The sequence below is a fragment of the Paramisgurnus dabryanus genome, chromosome 24 (assembly GCF_030506205.2).
Source record: "Paramisgurnus dabryanus chromosome 24, PD_genome_1.1, whole genome shotgun sequence".
NCBI classification, from domain to species: Eukaryota; Metazoa; Chordata; class Actinopteri; order Cypriniformes; family Cobitidae; genus Paramisgurnus; species Paramisgurnus dabryanus.
The window spans coordinates 5,659,680-5,677,575 of NC_133360.1; the positions used below are offsets into that span (position 1 = coordinate 5,659,680).

General features: G+C 37.9%; 2 protein-coding genes across 2 annotated transcripts; both read left to right on the forward strand.

Moving 5' to 3' along the window:
• Nucleotides 1-2,275: 2,275 nt before the first annotated feature.
• calr3a (calreticulin 3a) lies at nucleotides 2,276-6,953 on the forward strand. Its single transcript, XM_065244389.2, has 9 exons — nucleotides 2,276-2,486; nucleotides 3,003-3,104; nucleotides 3,257-3,460; nucleotides 3,552-3,646; nucleotides 3,733-3,942; nucleotides 4,036-4,149; nucleotides 5,639-5,782; nucleotides 6,225-6,317; nucleotides 6,435-6,953. Exons 1-9 carry the CDS (start codon nucleotides 2,396-2,398, stop codon nucleotides 6,642-6,644), a joined length of 1,263 nt encoding a protein of 420 aa, XP_065100461.1. The 5' UTR covers nucleotides 2,276-2,395; the 3' UTR covers nucleotides 6,645-6,953.
• A 1,723-nt stretch (nucleotides 6,954-8,676) lies between these two features.
• rad23ab (RAD23 homolog A, nucleotide excision repair protein b) lies at nucleotides 8,677-16,963 on the forward strand. Its single transcript, XM_065244388.1, has 10 exons — nucleotides 8,677-8,958; nucleotides 10,233-10,314; nucleotides 10,475-10,554; nucleotides 11,504-11,826; nucleotides 12,469-12,515; nucleotides 12,613-12,740; nucleotides 12,833-12,980; nucleotides 13,591-13,748; nucleotides 13,831-13,968; nucleotides 14,156-16,963. The coding sequence occupies exons 1-10, from the start codon at nucleotides 8,746-8,748 to the stop codon at nucleotides 14,267-14,269; spliced, it is 1,431 nt and encodes a 476-aa protein (XP_065100460.1). The 5' UTR covers nucleotides 8,677-8,745; the 3' UTR covers nucleotides 14,270-16,963.
• The last annotated feature ends 933 nt before the right edge of the window (nucleotides 16,964-17,896 follow it).

The window sequence follows — 17,896 nt, forward strand, 5'->3', positions numbered from 1 at the left end:
TATTCTAGGGGGGGCCGGTGCCAGGATCACTCGATGGGCAGAACACATATTTTGAAATTACGAACCACACACATGGCTACATACATGTTGTGACGAACTTCGCATCGAGCACCCTCAAAAAAAAAGAAGTCACTGGCCGCCACTGCTCTCCACACTTTCCACACTTAAAATCAGCTCAACTTTATAGTAATAAGCTATAACACGGTTCGGCAGCAACCAGTCGGAAGGCAGAAACGTTCTGCGGCAACCAATTGGAAGGCAAAACCTCCACTTGAGAGGAGTCCAGAGAATGCATTCGTGCATCCAGAGTGTTTTTTTAGACGGTTATGGAAACCTTTTTTTTGCATATTTATGAATTATTTGTATAAAAACCTTTTTGAGATTATTGTGATCATGCATCATACTTTACCAGTATATTTTACTTATTACTCTGACGACTTTTAAAGAAAACCAAAGCTTTATTTACCAAAATACCCATTTCAATAAAGAAAACAACGTAATTTTTTAATATCAATCTTAAATTGGTGATCTTTCACTGCTTAGTTTTTCCGCTTACAAACTCCGCCAAAGATCATTAAAAAAAGGGCCCGAAATTATATTGGTTTGGCAGAATTAAATCACCAAAACAAGTTACACATAACACAAATTATAAGAGAAACAGAAAAGAAAAATGTTGGTGTGAAAGACAAATAAAGCGATTTAGGAGGCATTGAATTCCACACAAAGTCAATACAAAGGAGAGATATCAAGACAAGACCTGGACAAATAAAACACAGAACACAGGAAACTAAACTGAAGCAAAAAACAGACAACAGGTGGTCGCATACTTAGAGGAGCCACATCCCTTCTAACTCCAGCAACATCCCATATCATACTTTCATTTTATTTGGGATTTTGATTGACATCACAATAAACTCTCATTCAAAACATTAAACCTCTGATAAAAGCAGCTCTATAACTTACTGTTAATGTTATTCAGAGATCTGATTCAGACTCAAACTTCACTTCAGTCTTTGTGTCAGCGAACAGATTTGATTTCTTAATCATTTAATGATTTTATCCTCTCATGTTTACAGCTCATCTGCCCGTTCCTGTCATCGTCAGTTATTGTCCACAAAATCCTCCATCATCAGAAACATCATCAGTCTCAAAATGTGTGCTGATGTGTTCAGGGTTAAATGTGAGAGATGCGCCAGATGTGACACTCTCATGGTACAAAGGAAACAGTTTATTGTCCAGCATCAGTGAGTCTGATCTCAACATCAGACTCTCTCTACCTCTGGAGGTTGAATATCAGGATACAAACACATACAGCTGTGTACTCAACAATCCCAACACAAACCAAACTCAACATCTCAACATCACTCATCTCTGTCAGTCGTGTTCAGGTGAGTCACAGGTGATGTTTGTCTTTATTCATTCACTTCATCTCTGTTTCATTTTCTTTTTCTTTTTCTCAGACTCTGTCAATTCTTGTGATAAGACTGAAGCTGTGATCCAATTGGTCGTCTCTGCTCTGGTGGGCGTGGCTGCTGTCGCTGCTTCTGTTGTTTTGATTTATGACATCAGATCCAGAAGAGATGAACAGAAGAGAAGATCATAAACATCAGCATCAGATTCTCACTCATCAATCACATTTCCAACCATAAACCGGCCAATTTTAGATTAAAATGCAAAACGTTTACACATCTAATGTCCATAGTATGAAATTAGCAAACTTTGACTAAACTAGTTATTGCTTGATTTTTATATTTTGTAATATTATGCAATTGCCTTTCGTTCTTGTTTAGTGCTTAAAGAGAGTTTAAAAACTGCTGGTGCTCCATCTAGCGGCTAATCATTAAAAAACATGTACAGCATAACAGCTTTTTGCATTTTATTGTGGACCTATGCAATAACTATATATATGCTTAAGAGATATATAACTTTACACCATTAGTTTGTATTTCTAATTGCGATGTCAGTATCTGTTGCATATATTTAGTTTAAAAATAAAATGTAACGTTACATTCAAACGTTTTCCGTGTGTCACATTATATTTAACATGTTTACTATCACCACATTAATCTCATTAAAATTTTCTTTTAACATCCACACTGTTTTGTTTAACTTCATGCAACGCTGCGCACACCGATCGGCGTGTGACGACACAGTAAACGTCAAACACCGATCGGTCTGCGCAGATATGCGCATATCCAAATGAACTACTAGTAAATCACGTGACTTGAGGAAGCCCCCGAGTCTTCACTCGTGGTCTCATCTGATTGGCCGAGCGCTCGTCCAATGACCGTCGGCCATCTGTGCAGGAACAAGGCGATATTTCAGGGAGCTCGAGCCGCATTCATTATTATAAGAGGATCGTTTATTTAATACAGATCCTTTGAAAAATATAAACATGCGGATCGCCGTGGCGGTGTGCGGTATTTTTGCAGTTGTTTTCGGTGTGGACGCAACTGTTTATTTTAAAGAACAATTTCTGGATGGAGGTAAGCGTGACTTTGATGACATCACTTTAAAGTGTTACGTTGTATTTATTTCAGTAAGATCAAGTCGTTTTGATAATCGTTTTACTATACTTGTCTCAAATGTCCATTTGCAAGTTTATTTCAATGCATTTCTGTAAGCAAATACTGCTTTGCCCTTTTACCAATGTCATACTTTTACTTACTGTATTTTTAATATTATCAACTTTCTGTATCCGTCTTAAAAGCACGTGCATACGATCTGTGAAAAGTATTCATAATTTTGCATTGTTTAGGACTTATTTTTATACATGACTTATGAGTTTAATATCGTAGTTAATAATCTGCATCTTGCATTATAACAAATAACGTTACAAACAAATGGCATAATCGCGATTAATCGTTACTCAGCACTAAATGTGTTAAAGTTTCCCAATTAAACTGTTGTCATATGATAGAAACTTTCATACTACAACTTACAATCATTCACCAATTTCACTTATAAATACAATAAATGCATTGCAACAAACATATTTCCAGATGCCTGGAAAAGCAGATGGGCTGAATCCAAACACAAATCCGACTACGGCCAGTGGAAGCTCACCTCAGGAAAATTCTACGGCGATGCTGAGCTCGATAAGGGTGAGCGCTTTCTCCATCTTTAAATGGTCAATATATTTTCTCATCGAGGCCTGATGGAATATGCAAATGACACCAACTGAAAAGAAAATGCAAATTGATTCAGGACACTTTGCTTTATCAGGGTGTGTAATGTAAGATGACTCTTTCTTCAGGTTTGCAGACCAGTCAGGACGCCCGCTTTTACGCCCTGTCCAGTCGATTCGATTCCTTCAGTAATGAGGGGAAAACCCTGGTGATCCAGTTTACGGTGAAACACGAGCAGAAGATCGACTGCGGCGGTGGGTACGTGAAGGTCTTCCCCGCTGACATGGATCAAGCCGATATGCACGGCGACTCCCAATACTACATTATGTTCGGTAAGTCGTGTTGACACAACTCTTGGGGGTAGGACTTGAGATCCAACATCTTTCGGAGAATGTAAAACTTTCAAAAACATCCTTTTTGTAGGACCGGACATCTGTGGGTACAGTACCAAGAAAGTCCACGTCATTTTCAACTACAAAGGCCAAAACCATCTAATCAAGAAAGACATCAAATGCAAAGTATGTTACATAAATCCCAAATAAAATAATCTAGTTAACTGTCAAGAATATGTCCTTACTAAGCTAAATTTTTACTCGCCCAACAGGACGATGAACTCACGCACCTGTACACGCTGATCCTGAACCCGGACCAGACGTACGAAGTGAAGATCGACAACGAGAAAGTAGAATCTGGCTCTCTTGAGGAAGACTGGGACTTCTTGCCGGCCAAGAAGATTAAGGATCCAGAGGCCAAGAAACCTGAGGACTGGGACGATCGGGCCAAAATTGATGATCCAGAGGACACCAAACCAGCAGTGAGCATTATGTGTTGCAGCAATGTGTTCAGATGAATCAGTATTGTGAAGTTACAGTGTGTTTAAGTGTATGTGCGTAATCTTGCTCTTCAGGATTGGGATAGACCTGAAAACATTCCTGACCCTGATGCTAAGAAACCAGAAGACTGGGATGAAGATATGGATGGAGAATGGGAACCCCCAATGATCCCTAACCCAGAGTACAAGGTATAAAACAACTTCAAACCAAAGTGCATTATGGGACAGCTACAGACTTTTTACAGAGTTTTTGATTTCTGATCATGACAGATCGCGACATGGATCTAATAAACTTGTGTAGTATGTAGACTGTACGATCATGGCACCTAGCGTCGTAGGCTACAATGAATGTTCGTAAACGTCATCAGGAGGCAATAGTTGTAAACAAAAACAAATCAAGGTGAATCACAGATGGCACTTTAGCACAGGGACCTTGCATGTAGTTTACATAAAGATTTGCCTGTATTTACAGTGATACTGAATATTCGTCACGACTATGGCAGTGTCTTCAGAAAGGCAGTGTTGGGAATAGCCCCATACCCTAATTTGCTATTTCCTACTTTAGTTCGCTAATATAGTACACTTGAATGAGTAACGGTAATTCTGACACTAAGCTGCATACGTGCTGCTGCCGCCATCTTGTGTCGAGGCTACGGCTACAGTGAAGGGTTAATAAGGGTTGAATAAGTGCATTCGATAATTTCCACTATATTATCAGAAATGGCTTTCAAAATGTCTGTCCCCTCATATAGTGGACTATTTAAGGGTATAGGGAAGTATTTTGGACAAAGCCATGAAGTTTATGCAGTAAATCGCATTTAAATTTTAGCCACACGTCGCGTTGATCATGCGTCATTTAATGTTGCATTTTTATTGGCTATTCACTCAGTATGTGTAGATCGTAGGATCATGCTAAATATCTGACACTGCCAGAAAATAATCACAGGCTATGTTTGAATGCAACGCTGTCTTTAAATCTCTCTCACTGTGCGACTAACAGTGGGTTCACAGCTGCGTTTGAGGCATCAAATTTGCGTCTACCGCGGCAAGTTTGCCGCTTGAACAGTTTGAGTTTACTCACGTCATTCGCGTGTAAAATTCTGGTCATCAAGACATTCACGCGGAAATTCGCGTCATGGGAGGGGCTTCTGCAACTCCGCTCGCTTCCTGTAATCACGTCACCATAAGGGCAAGCTCCTGATTGGTTAACGCAGCACGTTTTTTCGCCAAAGTTCAAATTTTTAAACTCGCGGCAACTAGAAGCGCAAATGAGGCATGTCAACGCGTCTTTACATTGAATTAACATTGAAATCACTCAAGCTTGACGCCTCTACTGCGCTGGTCTGAACGCAGCATAAGGATCGCTTTTTAAGGAGTTACGATCATAATAGAAATCGTCATAAATGTTCCACATTCTTTCATCTGGGACTCCCGAAAATCGTACGTGCAAACCCCGGCTTAACAGAAACTGCTAGAGCTAAATACTAAGCAAGTTTTGGATTATCTAGAAATGACAGAAAGGAAATTATGCTCAACATTTTTTGACAAATGTGTAAGCTGGACTTTTTTTGTGGTTGAAGTGCATTTTATGATCAATAGCACTGCTTGTTGTTGATCATAATAAAAATGTAAGGATTGCATTTCTTAACATATCTAACTAACTCCTGTGTGTCTGAAGGGCGAATGGAAACCAAAGCAGATTGATAACCCGAATTACAAAGGCGTTTGGGTTCATCCAGAGATCGACAATCCTGAGTACACCGCAGATGACGCCATTTACAAATTCGAGAACATTGGAGTTCTTGGACTCGATCTTTGGCAGGTACGTTACAGATGTGTACCGATACACTTTAACTTTTTTAAAGATTTCTTATAATTGTCTCCATATTGCACAGCTTAAATATCAAATGTGGTTGAAATACTGTCGTAGGTTCTTGTATAGTTATCGCACGCATAATTTTTTTTTATTGTTATTTTTCTATGTAAGAAAATTTAGACTTGGATTAAAATTAAATTAAATTAAATGTTTGTATGCAATAACTTATTCATAAAATAAATAAATAAAAAAGACGGTAGATCGTCAATTATGTAGCATCCCAATATTGTCAAACATATCAAAAAATATATTTCATATCAAATTTAGTCGTGCACACACTGAGCTTTCTCTGAATATTGGCTAAATGTTTTATTCATCACAATTGTAGATTCTCAGATTGTATTATGTTTCTATATTTGTAATAAAAACTTATTGATTCTTCTTGCAGGTGAAATCTGGAACTATATTCGACAACTTCCTGATCTCTGACGATGTTCAAGAGGCCGAGGTATTTGGGAGAGAAACCTGGGAAGTTACGAAGGTAACAGCAGTTTATCCATCATCTGTGTCATGCGCTCGTTTTAATATCATGGCTTTTAATCAATCAAACATTTTAAGATAAGCTGTACATTTTACCGGACTTACTTGTACGTTGCAGGGACCAGAAAAGAAAATGAAGGACCAACAGGAAGAGGAAGAGAGGAAAAAGAGGGAGGAAGAAGAAAAGAGCAAAAAAGATGATAATCATGAAGAAGAAGAAGATGATGACAACGAGGAGGAAGATGAGCCAGAGGAGGAAGAACATACAGAAGAACCCACTGAAGAAGAGGATGGTGAGGAGGATGTGCCCACTAAAGATGAGCTGTGAAGCAGATTTTATTTGACCTGATGAGATTCTATTCCTTAATGAGCAGGAGCTAATCTGTTTGTTTAAATTTTTTCTAATGTGGTGTGTTTTGGCCCCGCCCCCTTACAGTCACATGTTAGTTTATGTGTGTGTCCATAACTTAAAGATTTTATTTTAGTTTTGCTGCTAGAAGCTTCACACATCAATAATACGACCTGGGAAACATTAGACTAGTAACTGTTTGGGTTTTCTGTTCTGTCATCCAAAGGGGAAAATTCTCATGTCGTTTGTTGGATTTGCACTTTTTTAAATAAATGATTTATTTTTAAACGAGTGTTTGAATGTCATTTCTTTCTTCTATGTTGTATGTTGTCTTGACAAATTTAAAATATTTTTTTAGAAGCGTGCAATGTGAAAAATATAAACAAAAGCAACTTGATGAGTTTAATCTGTTTTCAGTTACAATAAAATTAGAAACACTTAAAACGGGAAATGACATCACCTAAAGCACAGGTTTTCAAAGTGGGATCTGGGAATCCCCAGAAAATTTCAAGAGAGAAAAGTTGAGAAAACTCTTCTGTGTAGCCAATGTAGTTTGTAAAAAATTTGCTGTCTTTGTAATATCACAATTACTATTCATGTAACACAATTTAAATGTTTTTTTTAATTAAAAAAAAAATATTTTTTAGGACAGCTGTCCATTAAGGTCCCTGCCATAAACTGGTTTTAAAAAAAACTTACCTGAAGAACACGTGGCCCTCATATGACTGTGTGTCGATAGGTCTCTTAATATTTTTCCTTTTTTTTTCAACTTGTATGTTAGTTAAGGTGAAAAGTAAGGTTGACTTCAATATTGCAGTCAAATAAACTAAAACTAAAGTTAGATATCTACAGAAGTGCCTTGAGTGACTCTTCCCCTTTTAAAATAGTCAACGGTCGGCCGTTTCTCATTCGAAGGCTGCAGCCTCCTGAGTCATCAAGGACTGGTTTATTTAAGTTAACTGAGCATTACAGTCGCAAGTCATAAGCATATTACAACAATTTACAATTAACTAAGACTAATAGTCATCTTTAAAATTGTTAATATTCTGAAATAAGACAGTCTTGATTACGTATGCAGCCTACAAATGCGACCTCCGGAGGCTGCAGCCTTCGGATTGAGAAACGGCCGTAGCGTTTAGTTTACCTCACAGGTTGAAGTACTAGTGATGGTCGTTTTCGAAGCACTGCTTCATGAGGCTTCGAAACATTTACGAATCTTTTGTTTCGAATCAGTGGTTCGGAGCTTGTTTCAAACTGGGCCAAGTCACGTGATTTTAGCAAACGAGGCTTCATTACGTCATCGAAAATCCGATGTTTCACCACTAGGGGGAGTTGATCACATGACCAGTGTCTTATGTTTAGGTAAACTCGGGTCAGTTTTATTATGCAAGTTCATAAAACATTTATCCTTCTGACTAATAACACTGCCATTTTGTCTACTTTTTGTTTAAAGACAGATTTAATGACAAAAATGTGCATAATTAAAAGGGTAGTTAGTTTTAATGATTTGTTTGCCCTAAATAAAACTAAAAACACATAATACACTTTAAACTATGTCTGAATTAAGTTAAATAATTTTGTAACATATTTTAATAAAAATCTTGCTATTATTTGTAAAAAAAAAAAAGTTTAAAATGTTTGGACATATCTGCTTTTAAACTATTTTGACCAGCAGGGGTCGCCAGCGTGTGTGGTGTTTCGAACTGCTTCGAAAAACTGAATCAATTATCGAAGCAATTGATTCAATTGATTCGAAGCTTCGAACAGCTTCGTTTTTCCCATCACTATGAAGTACAGAATGACGTCATAAATTTAACGGTCCTTGTGGCATGAAACTTTATACATTTTTTTCAAAACATAAAAACACCAATGCACGCATTTCTAAGGAAATAACACGTTAATTTTTTTAACTACAACAATTGAAAGATTTTTAACTTTTCTCTTCAGCATGCATGTTTTTTTATTGCAAAACTCTAACTTACCGTTATTTCTTTAGGGACTTAAACTAGCTTTGCATTTACTAACTTTAAACCCAACACACTTCTAGCGTGAAATGTGTGCTGTCCAACCTAACAAGTAGATGGCGTCTTTCCACAACAACATCTCCAGCAGGACCATCATCATCATCATCCTCCTCATATCCAGGCAGCAGAAGACAGCTGAGTCACATCTCCACGCGCTCTCATCGCGGACGCTCACTACACGGATCTCGCGTACGGACACGATGATCACGGTCACGCTGAAAACCCTGCAGCAGCAGACGTTTAAAGTGCAGATAGACGAGGAGCTGACGGTAAGCGCGCGCGGCCGAGTAAACACGCCGGTGCGCGGGCACGGCGGCCCGGGAAACACCGCGGCCTCCGCCGGTGGCTGAGGGAACCCGCCGTGATCGCGGCATATTACACCGTGAAACGGTGACGTTACATTGTGACACGATGACATCACGCTGCTGCTGCATGTTTATTCGGTGTATCGACTGTTTTAGTCACTTTATCGCGGTATTTTACGCTCGCGCTTTTTACAATGACTGTGCATTTCATAACAACAGCGCTGTGTTTCTGAATGATCAAGTACCTATAGAACAAGCTATACATTTATTTATAGTGCGTGCCTCGGGTATTTAAAGGGGCGGTGTCGGTAAACACGTGTTACTTCGACATGACTTGACAAACAAGTTTATGACTTCAGATCAAGTCATACCTTATGTAAATGCTGTAGTACTCTTTAGTGTACTATAGTAAACTCAAGTCACTTCATTGTAGTGTACTATGGATACTATAGCAATGACTACACGTGTATACTATTGTAGTACTGTACAAACTGTAGTAAATACTGTAGTATACTTAAATATTTACTATAGTATGGTTAAAAAACACTTGCAAAACTTGCTACTACAATTGAGTAAATATTAAAGTATAGGCTAACTAAAATATTTTTCATGTTTGATCATGCAGTAAAACTTCACAATGTCAGTGTCATCATGTTTTGATAAAGCCACAAGATGTGATCATTCATTACATGGGTGTGGATTTTATTACTGTGGCAAGCATGGGAGTTTGGTAACCATGTGACAATTTTTTGCTTTTATAAGTTTCGATTATATTGAAATGCGTCATTGATCATACAGTGAAATTTGAACTGAAGGCTGCACAAATACACAATACATTATAACCAGCACACATAAATAAACATTACCCAGCTAATGTATGTACTGTATGTGATGCACTGCAAAAATGTGTTTTGTCTTGTTTTCTGATAACCTTCAAAACAATTAGTTAAAACCTAAGTGAAAAAAGGTTTCATGTCAAACATTTTATAGAAATCTATAGTAATGTAAAGTATAGTAAATTAGTGATTTAAATTATTTTTCTTCTCATTTGAAGTTTTAGTGTGACAAGAATTGGAAAGCAAGAATACAATATTTTGTTGTTAGTACAAACAGGCTGCTTTTGTATAACCTCGTCTTATAGTGTGGCTCAGAAATATGACACTGATGCATTCAATATCTATAACAATTTAAGTGAAAATTATGTAAAGCTGAAATTGTGTTTTATGTTGTAATGGCAGGTTAAGGCTCTTAAAGAGAAGATAGAGGAAGAAAAGGGGAAAGATTCATTTCCAGCTGCTGGTCAGAAACTAATATATGCAGGTTTGTTATATTTGAATAGTTTTGCTCTTTGTGAAAAGTGTAAATCACATTTTTCAAATAATTATGTCTGTTTGTACAGTTGAAAACTTTTTATGTAATTTTTATGTGAAATCTTTGTAACCTTTTAAATCGTACTCCTGTTGTTCCCTATAATTTTTAGGTAAAATATTAAATGATGATATACCTCTAAAAGAATACAAAATAGATGAGAAGAACTTTGTGGTGGTGATGGCTTCAAAGGTAAGACTGTTTAATTTCTCATCATTTACTTACACAAAAGATCATTACCTAAACATCATAATACATCCCATAACTTTTTTTTTGAAAGTTTATTTAAATTCTTTAAATGTTTTTTTATTATTAATCCCCAGGTGGAAACTTGTATTAAAGTACACTACTTTATTTAAGTACACTAAATATACTATTTTCACACACTAATTTTGTACTAAATATACTAATTTGGTACCTAAGTGTACTTGTCTGTGCTACCTGGGTATCTTTTAGCTTTTAGAAGTTCATTTTAATTTTGTAAACTATTCATTGCTTGAGTCTCAAGTACAGTACTTTCTGTCTGTCTTGTCAGTCAGGAAAAATATTTTTGTTATACTTAAAGTACGTTCACACCAGACGCGTATGAAGTGAATAAATCACGCTATTTGTGTATAGTTGGACGCTTGAACATTTTGAGTCAACATTCGCACGTGAAATTCAAATTTGCCGGCTTTAGCATATATATAGCTCAAATTTAATAAAGAGCGTTTTTACAGACCTCCTCACTCACTTTTTTACAAGCAAGATCCTTTTTATTCCTATTCCTATAAAAGTACGAAGATGTGTCGTACAGCTCCGGGTGACGACGATGATTTTGTCCTCCATTGTTGTTTTGTATTTCTGCCTCCGCTTGCTACGTCATAATCATGTCACTACTAGAGCAAGCTCCTGATTGGTTAACGCGGCACGAATATCCACCAAAGTTCATTTTTTTCAACTTGCGTCATTTGAGCCCCTCATTCGCGCGAATCTATCGCGTCTTTGCATTGACTTAAACATATAAATCACTCGCACTTAACGCGTCTGGTCTGAACGCACCTTTACACTTCACAATGTCAATCTGTCTTTCATGAAGTCAACACTGAAGTTCATTTAGTTTTCTATAGTTCTTTGTGCAGTTGTATTTCTGTCTCTACAGCCTAAACCGGCATCACCTCCACAAGCTCCTCCTGCGCCCCCGGTTGCAGTTAGCATCCCTCTCCCAGAACTCCCCGTTCTTCTGCCATCACCTCCCGTAGCTCCACCTGCAGCCTCCGCAGTGCCTGTATCCACTCCTGCTCCTGATCCTGTAGAACCAGCTGCATCAGTTGAGCCGCCTGCTCCGGTCGTCGCATCGCCCCCTGTGGTCCCAGATGTCGGTGCAGAGTCATCTGAGCCGGCCGGTGTGACTCCGGCTCCGGTATCTGAGGAAGCCAACCAGGCAGCCCAAGATGAACTGGCCATCGCCCAGTCAGTGGCCAGGTAGAGCCTGAAAAATATTTAAACTGATAGAGCATTAAATTAGCAGCGCTAAAGGTCACAGGTTCGAGCACCAGGGAATAATTCGCTGTAAAGGGGCGTGTGCACCAAACATGGCTGAAAACTCCTGGCGGACACCGTCTGCCAGCTTGTTTTCAGCTAAACGATTTGGTGGCTATGATACTTCTGTCGTGAAATGATGCGCCAGTTGGTTGTGGTGATATTTGTCCCGCCCCTCCTCCACTGTGATTGGACGTATGAGTGAGAAGTGACATTGACGAGCTGAGCGTTTCACCCAAAGTTCAACCTTTTTTAACTCTCGACGCTCAGCGTTGACAAAACCCATCAGCTGCTGGCGTTTTTGAAATGCGTGGCGCATCCATAGGAAACAATTAAAAACATACACCGACATTAACGCCTACGTGTGCACGCCCCCTAAGTCACTTTGGAGAAAACTGTCTGGAAAATGCATGAATGTAAAAAAAATATATTCTATATTTAATATGTAAGGTCACAAATTACCTTTAATATCAAAATATTTTTGATATATGATTATATAATATAATAAATTAATAAATGCAAAACCAATATAATTAACAAGTGAAATGTTTAATTTTTTTTTAATCGGTGGTTTGTATTCTGCAGTATTACAGATGAATTGGGTTTGCTAGAAGCAGCTGCTTCAATTCTAGGTATGTTTAGGAGGTGTTTTATTAAACCAGGTTAGAAAAAATAGTATTTAATAAGACTTGACCAATACTCTTTCTGCTTTTGCTCGCTATCCTTTAGTTACAGGACAAGCGTATGAGAATTTGGTGACAGAGATCATGTCGATGGGTTATGAGAGAGAACAGGTGATCGCTGCCTTACAAGCCAGTTACAACAATCCAGACCGGGCAGTTGAATATCTGCTTATGGTAAACTAAACTTTGGTAAATTTATAATCAGTGGTTTTCATGACTGAATCAAAGATATATTGATGACTAAATGGTGATGTGTGTTTCTAAAGGGTATACCGATAGTATCTGAGCAGCCACCCCAAGAAATGGTGCGACCCGCCCCTGTCTCTAACCCCACCCCTGTCTCTAACCCCGCCCCTGTGTCTAACCCCACCCCTCCAGCACCACAGCGACCTCAGCCGCCACCTGCTGCAGCCGGTGAGGAGACATTTGTTCCCTTCTTTTTAAAAACAAGACACATGGTTTGACCGAGCAGCTGGTTCTGTGATTTTGGCAACATAGTGTGTGGACCTTTTTCTAAAAACTGTCTCACAGAAATTGTTTGACTCGGAAATCACAGATACTTGGGTATTCCCAAAATTAAGTTAAGGAAATTAAAAAAATTATTTTTCTTATTTTTAATGAAATATTGCAATGTTTATTATAAATATTTGTATCCGTGCATTATTTTTGTGTAATTTATGTGCCGGCGGGGCTATATTAACTGTCCAATGGCCAGACTTGCAACTCCCGAAAGTCCTGCTCCACATTTTTCGCATTTTCGAAGAAAACACCATCGCAGCTTCCGTTTAATGCCGACTTTATATGAAAAGGATGTCATTGTCTACTCAACATTGCTTTAGATAACCTATCCCTTTAAGTCTCATATCACAGCATTAATGAATAAACATTTGATTTAATTTACATAAAATGTAAAACTATTGCGGACAGTGAAATAGAACAAATCGCTTTTGTTAACATTTTCTTGATTTGGTCCACTACTATCTTGGACCAGACTCCTGTACTGCCCTTTCTATACTGTGAACAGGTGCAGAACCCAGATCTGCCCCGGCATCCGGAAACCCCCTGGAGTTCCTCAGGAACCAGCCGCAGTTCCAGCAGATGCGACAGATCATCCAGGATAACCCTGCCCTCCTACCTGCCCTGCTGCAGCAGTTGGGTCGAGACAACCCGCAACTCCTGCAGGTGGGTGGAGCTTAACACTTCTCAAGTGGGAGTCCATGCGATTAGGTAACGGCGCAGGTGTAACGCTCATTCATTTTTGCAGCAAATTACGCAGCACCAGGAGCGGTTCGTGCAAATGCTGAACGAACCGCATGCCGAGGAGGGAGCTGCAGAAGCTCAAAGCGTGCCACAGACGAACTACATCCAGGTCACGCCGCAGGAGAAGGAAGCGATCGAGAGGGTGTGCTAGCATTACTTAACATTTTTCAGTATAGTTTATGTTACAGACAAAAACTTGATAGCCGAGCTTAAAATTTTCTTAAAAAATAAAAAATGCGCAAATATGTTTTGCAGATATAATACACTTCCTCTTTAAGGATACAATATCAGTAGTTTAAGCGGCTATGTTACCATTTTTTATTTTACAGTTAAAAGCCCTGGGATTTCCGGAGGGACTCGTCATTCAAGCCTATTTCGCCTGTGAGAAAAACGAAAACCTCGCCGCGAACTTCCTGCTCCAACAGAACTTTGACGACGAATGAACGCTGCTACTTGACGCGACGACACTTGGAGAGCGCAAGCGTTTCGGCCGCATGCTGCGTGTGTGTGCGCGTGAATGTGTGTTAAGTATAGAAAGCTGACTGGTCTTCTGTGATGATAATCATGGAGTCGCAAACAAAGCCATGACGTGAAGTTATGAGAGCAAGCACAGCTTTTTTGTTTTGATAGATCATCCTCAGTAGCAAGGCATCTGCTACTGTTGTGTATCGAGTGAGTTTTTCACATGTCAAAGTTAAAAGCCTGCCAAAAGTCCCCTTGTGGGGAAAATCAGGTTTTTATTGTTGTTTATATGTCTATGTATTGTTTTTAATATGCTTTAAGCCATGTGCTAATTCATTATTCAAAACCATTGCTAGTATTATCTTCTAAAAATTGGAGACAGTGCCATTGGTCTCCACGTCCCAAACATGTAACCAATCATATCAACACACTTAAACGAGTGGATAAGTAGTTAAAGTTATAGATATTATGTATGGATGCTGCTTCTGTGATGCTCACACCTGTTAGCATCAGCGCTAAAATATTAGTTCTCATTGCGTGAAACCAAATTTAGCAGTTTTGCGTCTGAAATTGCCGAATGCAGCATCTATTTACATATATATCTATGGTCTGAGGTGGTGCGATTGAGTACTAATTTGCATATTCAAAGATCCACATATACAAATTAAGGCAAGGGTTTAGACTTACATTCAAGATGTTTTAAAAATACTGACAGGTAAAACTTTTATACCTGTTAGCATTAGCGCTGCAAATGCTCAGTTCACGTATGCATTGTGTGAAACCGAACTTAGCGGTTACGTGACTGAAATTGACGAATGTAGCATCTATTTACATATATATCTATGGTCTGAGGTGGTGCAATTAAGTACTAATTTGCATAATCATAGATCCACGTATACAAATTAAGGCAAGGGTGTAGAGTTACATTCAAGCTGTTTTAAAACATGAACAAATTACTGACAGGTAAAACTTTTATATAAGATATTATAATAGATGAGTTTTAACTGATAAAATTATTGACGACAGGGTGATCACCCATTTCTTACCTTTATCTCAAACTTTAAGCCATGTGCTAATTCATCATTCAAAACCATTCCTAGTATTATCTTCTAAAAATTGGAGACAGTCCTGTTGGTCTTCACGTCATAAACATGTAACCAATCATATCAACACACTTAAACGATGGATAAGTAGTTAAAGTTATAGATATAATGTATGGATGCTGCTTCTGTCTGTGATGCTCACACGTTAGCATCAGCAATAAAATATTAGTGCTGCAAATGCGCAGTTCACGCATGCATTGCGTGAAACCGAATTTAGCAGTTACGTGTCTGAAATTGCCGAATGTAGCATCTATTTACATATATATCTATGGTCTGAGGTGTTGCGATTAAGTACTAATTTGCATATTCATAGATCCACGTATACAAATTAAGGCAAGGGTGTAGACTTACATTCAAGCTGTTTTAAAACCTAAAGAAAATACTAAGGTAGAATTTTTATAAATGATATTATAATGCTCAAAGATGAGTTTTAACCATTTTAACTAAATTATTGACTACAGGGGGTGATCACCCATTTCTCACCTTTATATCAAACTCAAGTTATGGGTTTTTAGCTTTTTATGAGAACATTATGAGAGTCATAGTAGACAGCATATTTAATTTGTCATCAATAAAACTAAAATAAAGGCCTTGGGGAATAGGTGTTCAGTCTGTTCAATGTGTCTGTACTATATTTATGTTTTTTTATAATTTAACCACACTAAGGTACACAACAGTACAACCCATTGAGCAAACTGTACATCTGTTTATAAAGGCCTTCAATAAATGCCACGTTCTTTACACAAGTGGCCATTATGTTTCAGTTTCTAACATTCATGCATGACACAAAACTAACATCTGTTCTTTTGCAAGCTACCTTCCACCCCAAGTTATATTAAATAACAATAAAAATAAACTAGATGTTCTGCCCGGCATGGTCAGGCTGGTATTCATAAATAACCCATGTAGTGAAGAGTTGATGCAAAACAGTATTTAAAGTGTGACAATCCTACATTTTATTTCCAAATTTATTTAAATTGTTGTTTCACTTTTGTTAAGTTCTTGTTCCCACTAAGAGAGTGACGTTGTGGAGCATAAACCAGTTCAGTATGCAGTAGTAACTGAATGATTAATGATTATGAATGGAGCCCAAAATGCTGCAATAACCGTAGAGTGTTTCAGTCTTGAAAACCTCATGAAATATGCATCTGATTTGAATATATTTACATATTCGAGAAGACAGACACTCTTGGCTTTTATTTTGCTCAAGATTAAGTGCCAAACTCAGTTGCAGGAGCAGGAAAATGGACAAAAACAAGAGTTTGTTTTAGACATCATAGTGTGCAATCCTTAAAATATACACAGAATAGTCTGCATATATTTTTTATATAACTGATTAATCCTGGTTATGCTGGTTTTAAGTTTAGGAGGTTCACCGAAGAACACAAAGCAAGTTGGCGTCCTGTTTACAGTCTTTTCATTTCAGCATTTTATACGATCATCTCATCTGTTGGGATTTGATGTGTGAAATTAAAATGAATGAGTTTGGTCTTAAAATGCATTAAACGGTTTGCTGGATTATGAATGTATCGTTTCAGTGGCGTGTGAAATAAATCGCTTTTAAAAAGCTGAGTTTAAAGGCCGTGTAAAGTCATTTCAGAGAATTGTTTATAAACACTTTATAAATGTTAGAAATTTAATCATGTTGCAAAGACTGTAAACTATGTTGAATTGTGGCATTAGATCGTTAAACAGTTTTCCACATTTCTGTGTTCAGGATTATTTGGGCGGGGCTAAAATGTTGGCTCAGTGGCGCACTTGAGCCCCCTAACATGACCCCACCCCTAACACAATCGCGAGTATACAGTCAGGTTGTAGCAAGTTGTGAGTTTTCCCGTAAGTGGGCGTGGTTTCAGTGCTGAATAGGCACACGCCCCCAGCATTTGAGATTTTGCTAACTTTTTTATTTACTTTATGGATTTTAAATATTTAAATTTGTTGGGGTAGTTAATAACAAATTTTTCCGTAGTGTGAAAACTTAAAACACATTTAATGTCGGACTTTACACAGACTTTGAGTGTCTGCATCAGGTGCATCATTAAATTCATAATCACACCATTTAGTTTGCTAAATACAACAGAAACCATTACAGAAATTCTATAATGGGAATTTTAATGGTTTAAAGGGGACATTTCACAAGACTTTTAAGATGTAAAATAAATATTTGGTGTCTCCAGTGTACAAATTAGAAGATTTAGCTTAAAATATCATATATATATATATAATTTATTATAGCATGTTAAAATTGTCTCTTTGTAGGTGTAAGCAAAGATGTGCTGTTTTTGGGTGTGTAATTTAAAATGCAAATGAGTTGATCTCTGCACTAAATAGCAGTGCTGTGGTTGGATAGTGCAGATTAGGGGTGGGCCGATCCAATACTTTGGATCGGATATCGGGTCAATACGGACCTTTTTTGCTGGATCGGGCATCGAAAAAACGGGGCCGATCCAAATCCGATACTGTGCATTACTTGTGGTTGTTACTGTCATGCTACAGAAAAGTCAA

Excerpts from the sequence above, each read along its gene's own strand:
- calr3a (XM_065244389.2), top strand. The coding sequence starts at position 2,396 with ATGCGGATCGCCGTGGCGGTGTGCGGTATTTTTGCAGTTGTTTTCGGT. Across the intron at positions 3,105-3,256 it reads CGATGCTGAGCTCGATAAGG|GTTTGCAGACCAGTCAGGAC; the intron begins GTGAGCGCTTTC and ends CTCTTTCTTCAG. Across the intron at positions 4,150-5,638 it reads TCCCTAACCCAGAGTACAAG|GGCGAATGGAAACCAAAGCA; the intron begins GTATAAAACAAC and ends GTGTGTCTGAAG.
- rad23ab (XM_065244388.1), top strand. The coding sequence starts at position 8,746 with ATGGCGTCTTTCCACAACAACATCTCCAGCAGGACCATCATCATCATC. Across the intron at positions 12,741-12,832 it reads CAGTTGAATATCTGCTTATG|GGTATACCGATAGTATCTGA; the intron begins GTAAACTAAACT and ends GTGTTTCTAAAG. Across the intron at positions 13,749-13,830 it reads ACAACCCGCAACTCCTGCAG|CAAATTACGCAGCACCAGGA; the intron begins GTGGGTGGAGCT and ends TCATTTTTGCAG.